The 8,872-nt window shown below is 39.2% G+C and overlaps 1 protein-coding gene across 1 annotated transcript; it reads right to left on the reverse strand.

Moving 5' to 3' along the window:
* Positions 1-4,687: 4,687 nt before the first annotated feature.
* LOC134839827 (uncharacterized) lies at positions 4,688-6,736 on the reverse strand. Its single transcript, XM_063855451.1, has 2 exons — positions 6,639-6,736; positions 4,688-5,219 (listed from the first exon to the last, which is right to left on the reverse strand). Exons 1-2 carry the CDS (start codon positions 6,734-6,736, stop codon positions 4,688-4,690), a joined length of 630 nt encoding a protein of 209 aa, XP_063711521.1.
* Positions 6,737-8,872: the final 2,136 nt, after the last annotated feature.

Genomic DNA, 8,872 nt, shown 5'->3' on the forward strand with positions numbered 1-8,872 from the left:
CCAGATGTCGTCTTTGCTGATGCAACGGAAACGACTCGAAGTTTTGTTGTCGTGCTTGAATCCTTAAAAACGCAATGATGTGGCATGTAGAAACAGATATAGTGCGGTCACACCAATTCATTGTCTGGAGTTTTGTCCAAATGGCCAAGGTGAAAAAACTCGTTGATGAAGTTCTTGTACTTCTGGTAGACATCAGGATTCCTTTCCAAACGAAATTCTATTTCCATGTTGAGAATCTTTAAAGTGCGACAGAAAAGATTGTTTGCCAGTCAGAATCCTAGGAAGTGTCCGGGTTCTAATTAGTGTGTGTCAGGGCAAATTAGCCCATCCGACAAATGCTGTCAAAATGGGCACACTGATGCAATTATAGCACAGAGAAGAGGGGCAGGACACCCCTCGCGATGAAATGGATAGCCAAGTGTTGATTACGCCCCCACAAAAGGGATCATGCACAATAGGAAAGGAAAACAATGACAGGTTGGGTATAAACAAAGTCAGCGTCAAACAATTATTCAATCAATTGAAAAGTACTCCATGAATCGAATCAAAGGAAACATTTCGTTCATTTCAATCAAATCGCAAAAAGTCTAGCAAGTAGCAATGATATTTTATTAAGATCACTTTAGACAAAATTCCAGGAACCCAGACTCCCAACAGCAAACTTTTTCGAGCGAAAATTCGTGAAACCATCAGAGCTGCGGGTATTCTTTGATAGTTGGTTTGAATACCAACAACCCATTGTTGGTGCTGGTTCAAGACAGGGTATTTAATTAGTTATCTTGAATACGTGGCAGTTTCCTTTGTTGACGAAAAACTTTATTATAACTGACGGAGAGTAATGCTTGCATAGTGTTCCAAAAGTTGTTTGAAGGAGATACAGTCGCATTTTTTTTTGTAGTGTATATGAGTATGATAACCGGGTGTGAGCTAGTGCAAGCACAGGTCGTGGTGGTAATTGGATAGCCTTTAAGAGGATGTTAACACAGAATTTATCACTTAACTATCCAGGGAACCCATGTTAGTTGGGGTTAATTTAATTCAAAATTCTTCGGGCGAGTTGAGTATGCTTGTTGGCAATGTTTAATTTAGCGTGAAGTTCGCCTACAAATTTTGATGTTACCTCTAAAATGAGGAATCCTTAATTGTAATTGAAAATCGAATTAAATTAACTCTATTCACTTTCAAATGTGGTATCGAAATCCAACATTTCAGCGACGATATTAATATACTAGTGTCCCGTTTACACGTAATGATATCGCTATACGGCGTTCATTTTTTTGTTCAGCCATGACAACATTCAAGATGTTAGATTTCCTTCTAGGAAAAACAAAATGTGTTAAAAGTTTTCTCTAGCTCACATGCAAGGGTGAGAAGACGCGACCATTAAATGAATTAACCAGGCGCTCTTATTCGAGAAAAAATCATAGCAACTAAATTTGTTTTTAAAATTTTGGTAATTAGTTGATTTGTTAAATGCAAATATGAAGTTTATCAGGTTCACCTCAAAATAACTTGATTTTCTGAAACTTAGAGAGTGGCTGCTATATCTATTTCTCATCCGTTTTAGATTGTTCCCTTTTGTTTCTAAGCTGCTTCCTCACAGTAATTGACCCATTTCTCCTCCTGCCTTTGTTGCGCTTCTGAATTTCTGCTGATAACATTTCAACAATATTTGTTTTCAATCAGCTGCAGTCATTTTTGTCAAAAACGGCTTCCTTCCTCTCAAATTTAACGGACTTCAAAAATTTTCCAGATTTGCCAAATGTTCCATTTTCACACCACTTAGTAATAGTATTCTTGAGAGCTTTGAACTCGAGAAGTTGCTCTTTGAAATTCTCAATTAAACTTGTGTCTCGGTGCAATTTTTTTTCATTGACTTTTTGTACAGGATATAGTCGAAAGGAGAGAAGTGAACATGCAGTTTCCTTCGTTCCCAATTCAGAGTTTGGTTGCCAATAGGAAAAAGGTAGTGACCGATGTTACTCGGAATGTACATCCAGATCTGTCCAATCCAGCGCAGCTTGTTCTTCAGCACCACCAGACTCTCATCCAGTTTTTCGGCCACCAGAACGACTGAGAAGTTGTTCATTATTTTGCCGATGTACTCCTTGGCCTCAATGCTGCTTTTTAAATGCTTCCCGCCAAAGTCGTACATCATTGTATTGCGCAAGAACCAATATTCGCACTTCTTAATAACGTAAAACTCTCTTCTAAAATAAATTCAACTACAAAAAGATTTCGTATAAATGACCGGTAAGATCCATTTATTTTGTTCTGCATGCTGTGGTAATGGCGAAGAAAATAGTGGAACGAATCTTCCAGGGATGCATTGGGAAAGAGTGAGACAACGAATTGGTCCAATTGAAAGAAGTTGAAGAAGGACTGGAACTGGGCCAGAGGCTCTCTGGTCAGTCCAATCAGGGAGAAAGGGTGCTCCATAAGTGCATTCCACTTCTTGTAGTCAAACATCGTGTGCAGAGCAATTACCTCAAATTAATAGCGGTTTTAAGCATTCGGCTCAAATGCGATCAACGACTGTTAGTTACGATTCCCTAGTTATGTAATTTGAAACTATAGTATCAACCTGAAACTTCTTAGACGGCCTCCGTGATGGCATTGCTCTTCCCGCATAAGGACTGGGGTATCTGAAAAAAAACGTCGCATGAACCGCAAAAATGTCAAAACTAGGTTAAAACTAAGTTTGTAGACGTGCTTTCAGGCTAAAAAAAATGGAGAACCTACATTTGAGTTTTGGGGTTTGTGAAAATTGGTAATAAATATATTGGCAAGTTGCTGATGATTGTTGTTGCGACTTTTGAAAATGGGTTGGAACTTATATACGAGTGTGTTTTTTTAAATAGTTTCTCTTGTTTTCCAAAATCAGGTACCACGCATAATATCGTTTTCGGTTGAGTGATATATCATAAAAAAGCCGTTGCAGTCGTTAATTGTACATTAAAAAAATTTCAAAAAAAATCCTAATGTCGAGAAAAACCGGTTCTTATTTTGGTTTTTCGTCCAAATAAAATCATGATATTTTGTTACATTGGTAATTTAGCGCTTGTTTTGCACTTCCCTGGAATTTTTTTTTTTAAAGTATGCAAAAAAGTAGAACAAATTTCGAATTTTTTTCATTTATTGTTTGATTTTACATTTTTTTGAAGACAAATGTTGTCGCTTATGCCTAATTTACTAATTATTTACATTAGTGTATAGTTTCTCATCTTACCACCTACAAAAAAAACACTAATTTGAAAAATTAATATTTTGAAGAATTTTTGTTTGTAGTTTTAATGAGTATGGTCGGAACATTCTGTGCTACTTGCACACCAACCGGCTAGATAAACTAAAAGAATATAGGCATCATTAAGTCCCTAGATAAAAAAATAGGGATTCTTTTTTGATAAATATTTATTTGAGATCTTAGCTAACAATTTCCGGCGCAGTAATTTTCGAGAAAAGCTCGAGTTCTGTTATTAAAACCAGATTCTAACCACATTTCTTAGACCGAGAGTAAATTTTTACCACTAACCCACGGATCCGATTTCAAAAAACTCACACTTGAAGACAACGAATTTTTAGTCAAAAATTGATTTACTGTGTCTCACAAAACTAACAATATTTAAATTTCTAAAATTTTATTTCAGCTTCAACTTAGTCTTAACTAAGGGCATTCCTAATTAGCAGTTATTTGTCAATGCATCGCACATAACTCCTGCTTACCATCGTTTATACTCCAGTTTAAATGAATGTTTCAAATTTATTCAACCCTGTTAAAGTTTGTTTCACTTTCTGTACATTTTAGTTGATTTTCAATTGCTTCTAATCGCTGTGTTGAGCAGCGTACTGTTTTAGGTCGAACCTTTTTTTTTAAACCTAACTCGCAAATAAAAGTGATCATGAACAGTATTTATTTCTTTGGTGTCACTTTTGCTTCAATTGGTTGCACTTTTGTCTCATACTCCTCTTCGCGAGTGGCTAGTGCTAGGGACACAAAAGTTTGAGGGAAGAAATCTGATACTCTAAGGATGCATAGCTTCGCTAGGGATAAGCCAAGCTCGCAAAACTTATGGAAAGACAGATACCAATCAATATGCAAAACTTCTGACAAATCATCTACTTGACCTTATCGAGCACTACAACTGGACAAAAAATATGCGAGATTTAAGCAATGTTTATGTTAATATATTCCGATTCTATTCCTACATCTTAGATTCTTAACCAAATTAAGATGAATTCCTAGTTTACGTGAGCAACTCAAACCGTTTAGATTTGAGAAAAATGATTTTCTGTTTTAGTTTCATAAACTTTGTTAAAGTCAATAGTTGCAATATTACAGTTGCCCGCATAGTTACAGTTTGCCTGGTAACTGGAATCCGGTTCGGGTTTTGGTTTGTGCAACCCGGATGATGTGGTCATTGCCATCGAAGGCTTTAGTGGTACGACCCATTGGCCAAATCAAAGGCAGGATGTAGTCCTCCTCTTTGATAATAAATATGCCTCCAATGGCGAATTGTCGTGATGGCGATGTCGTCCACTTAGCTTTTTGCTGCAGAGAAGTCAAGTATTCTTCTTTCCAACGTTTACAAAATTGACGAACTATGGCTTGAATTTGTCGACTTAGCGATGTCTTCCTGTCGCGCGTAGAACTCGGCACTATTGTCAATGGTCGTCCGATGAGAAAATGTCATGGCGTTAAAGAGAGTGCATCATTGACGTCATTAGATGGCGTAACAAGTGGCCTTGAATTGAGGATGACCTCAATTTGAGTCAGAACTGTCAGGAACTGATGAAATTGTAGTCGCGTTTTCCCAACTGTTCTGAAGAAAAGTCGTTTCATCGATTTCACTGCCGCTTCCCATAATCCTCCGAAATTTGGCGCTCTCGGTGGAATAGGGTACCATGAAAATGAGTTGTCGTTGGTGAAGGTGCTGACGGTTTCTGTAAATTCTTTGTTCATCATCAGTTTTTGGAATTCATTTTTACCTGCGGAGCCCATAAAAGTCATCGAATTGTCACTGTAAAAAGCTTTCGGTAATCCTCTTTTGGCGCAAAATCGTTTTACAGCGTCTAAGCAATCGTGCTTTGTGAGAGAGTTGACACTTTCCGAATGAACTGCTTCAGTTTCAAAGCAAATGAAGATAGCCACATATACTTTATTTTCTTGGCTGCTGCTGTCGTTGATGTAGAAAAGTCCACAATAATCGAGTCCTGTGTTGCTGAAAATAAAAGATTCTACAACTCTTTCGAGCGGCAAATCTCCCTATTCTGGTTGAAGAAGTCTGGCGTCCTGTCGAATGCAAGGTTTGCAATTATTAATTGCTTGTTTGACCAACGCGAGGCCTCCTGGTATCCATACTGTTTGTCGAAGGGTGTAGAGTGTCATCTGAGGACCGCTATGAAACGATCTTTCATGCGCTTCCCTAATAAGCAATTTGTTGATTGGCAATTTCCTGGGAATGAGCACAGGAAACTTTTTGTCGATATCATATGGTGAATTGGCGAGGCGTCCTTCTACACGATTTAGGTTGCTCTCATCTTTGAAGAAGGGTGAAAGGCTCAGAAGGTTGTTGTTTCTTGGAATACGTTTTGCTTTCTTGATAAGTTGAAACTCGGCTAGATGATGCTGCTGCTGAAACAAGCTGTACAGAATCCTGCGAGCTTCCTTAACTTCCACGGCTGAAAAATTTTCAGGCTTAGACAACTGGTGCAATTCCTCTGAATCGTCTTCGTTCCCCTGATTGAACGTTACTAAATTCCCATTTTCATGAATCGTCAGTTTTGTTGTCGTTGTTTTTGCTCTTTGAGTTTCTGCTCGACGGAATTGTTGACTTCGCGCGATTAGCGATTGCTGCAAAACCTGCAGTCTGGCTTCCCCAAAGCAGCTGCTATCCAATATGGTACCTTTACCTCCAATTTTCCTATCTGTACCTTTACCAGAATAACAATCAGTGGCGCTAACAGACGTCGCGCTTGTATCTAAATCAGTACCCACACTTGTTCCGTCATCTGGTCTTGTCCCTGTAACTTTACTAGCATCCAGTAATAAAGCGTTACCACTATTCATACCTTTACCAATACCAATGCCAACCATGGTTTTTGCTCGATGGAATTTTTGCCATCGCGCGATAAGCGATTGCTGCGGAACCTGCAGTCCAGCTGCCCCAAAGCAGCTACTATCCAATCCCGTTTTATTACCTCAAATTTCACTACCTGTACCTTTACCAGAAAAACAATCAGTGGCGCTTTCAGAATTCAGGCTTGTAACCAAATCAGTATACATGCCTGTTCCTGTAGTGTGACTGATATGGTCTGATTTCACGAGATCTTGTCTTTCCACATGAGTTGTATGATTGATTTCAGTTGAATCGTCGTAGGCGAAAGCCATCCAAGGGGGCCATAGATTCTTGTGTATTCTAAGAGTATTTGTCGTTTGGTCACTGGAGTCTGCTCGTTTAAATTAACTGCAAAACTAAAATGATCTGGCACTGGTTTCCATTTGATTCCAAGTGTTTTGATGACATACTCGTCACTTTTGATTATCATTTCGTCTGCTGCTTCTCGATAGTGCACTGGGAGTCGTTCTACTAGCTTCGTGTCGTTTGATGTCTACTTGCGAATTTCAAATCCAGCTTTACCAAGTATTGATTAGTCCGTCCTGTAGTTGAATTGCTGATTCAGTATCTGAAGATCTTGATAGAAGGTCGTCTACGTACATGTCGTTGAGTGTCGCCATCCTAAGTTAATCGTCGTCACTTTTTTCAGCAAGCACGTGAAGAGGTCCTCTCGAATGAAAAGCTGAAGAAGCAATTCCATAACTAACTCTGGTCATTCGGTAGTGCCCAACCTCTGTCGATTTTTTATGTTTCTGCAATTTTCTATGATAGTCTCTATCTTCTTCTTCCAACTCCACCTGGCGTACATCTTCGCAATGTCGGCTGACAGTGCTACCTGATGAATTCGGTAGCGAATCAGAATGCTGAAAAGGTCTTTCTGAACTGTAGGTCCAACCATAAGTTTGTTTTTCAGTGATATTCCAGATGTCGTCTTTGCTGATGCAACGGAAACGACTCGAAGTTTTGTTGTCGTGCTTGAATCCTTAAAAACGCAATGATGTGGCATGTAGAAACAGATATAGTGCGGTCACACCAATTCATTGTCTGGAGTTTTGTCCAAATGGCCAAGGTGAAAAAACTCGTTGATGAAGTTCTTGTACTTCTGGTAGACATCAGGATTCCTTTCCAAACGAAAGAGTAAACTACGTAGTCGTCTGCGAGCCTGCTGTAGTGAGTCTCCAAGTAGTCCAACTTCTTCTTTGATCGGCAGTTTTACCATAAATCGTCCATGTGGTCTGCTTTTAGTTGGTGATTTGAAGTTTTCCTCACATTTAAGCTCCTCTGGTGACCTTTCTGGAACTTCCTCAATTTCCCAAAAACGTTGTAATTTTGTTTTGCTATCGTCGCTTACAAGAAACGTCTGTTGAAGTGAAGTAAGTCCGTTGTTGCTGTTTTTTTGTCCAAATACTAGCCAGCCAGAAACTGAGAGTCGATAATTGATTGAGCCTGTCTGTTCCTTGATTCTATTGTTTCCGATCATCAAATCCTCGTCGTGTGCTGCTCCAATGATCATGTCAATTTCCTGTGGATCGTTGAATCCGGGATCGCCAAGTTGTAATTCCTACACTGTTGTTTAATTGTCAATGTTGATTCGTCTCGAAGGCAAATTGCTGGTTAGCTTCTGAAGAATTTATGCTGTTATTGAGACTGGTTCATTGTCTATGGGCCGGACGAGTAGATGAACTTGTCCCTTGTCGCAAACTTCATTTCCTCCAACGTCGCAATTCCTTGTTGCCTGCTTCTCTATGCGTATCTGTAAACGTTGAACAGCTGCTTCAGTTATGAGGTTGTTCTTTGATGCTGAATCCAGTACTCCTCGAGCATAAAAAATTTCTTCCTTGATCTCGAGTGGATTGATGGCTTTTTGTAGAAAAACTCAAAATCATAATGCTGAAAAGGTCTTCCTCGATTTCCCAAAAACGTTTTAGTTTTGTTTGGCTATCGTCGCTTACAAGAAACGTCTGTTGAAGTGAAGTAATTCCGTTGTTGCTGTTTTTTTTGTCCAAATACTAGCCAGCCAAAAACTGAGAGTCGATAATTAATTAAGCCTGTCTGTTCCTTGATTCTATTGTTTCTGATCATCAAATCCTCGTAGTGTGCTGCTCCAATGATCATGTCAATTTCATGTGGATTGTTGAATCCGGGCTCGGCCAATTGTAATTCCTTCACTGTTGTTTAATTGTCGATGTTGATTCGTCTCGAAGGCAAATTGATGGTTAGCTTCTGAAGAAATGATGCTGTTATTGAGACTGGTTCATTGTCTATGGGCCGGACGAGTAGATGAACTTGTCCCCTGTCGCAAACTTCATTTCCTCCAACACAGGAAATCCTTGTTGCCTGCTTCTCTCTGCGTTTCTGTAAATGTTGAAGAGCTGTTTCTGTTATGGGATTGTTCTGTGATGCTGAATCCAGTACTCCTCGAACATAAAATATTTTTTCCTTGATCTCCAGTGGATTGATGGCAGTTTGTAGAAAAACTTCGTCCTGAGGTTTTTCATGAGTTGCTGCTCCGGTAAACTTTTTGTCATCTGTCTTCACTTTTGCTGATGTCTGCTGTGTTGCGGTGTCTTGTTTTTTCACAAAATTTTTCTGCTCACGATGAAGAAGACTGTTGTGCTTCTGTTCACATTCTTTGCATCGAGATCCAGAACATTCCTCACTCCGATGTCCAGGTCGAAAACAGTTGAAGCACGGCTGTTTCACTGTGATCAGTTGAGATTTGTGTTTTTTAGACGCGTTTTTGAAGATATCGCATC

Source organism: Symsagittifera roscoffensis, chromosome 2 (genome assembly GCF_963678635.1).
Source record: "Symsagittifera roscoffensis chromosome 2, txSymRosc1.1, whole genome shotgun sequence".
NCBI classification, from domain to species: Eukaryota; Metazoa; Xenacoelomorpha; order Acoela; family Convolutidae; genus Symsagittifera; species Symsagittifera roscoffensis.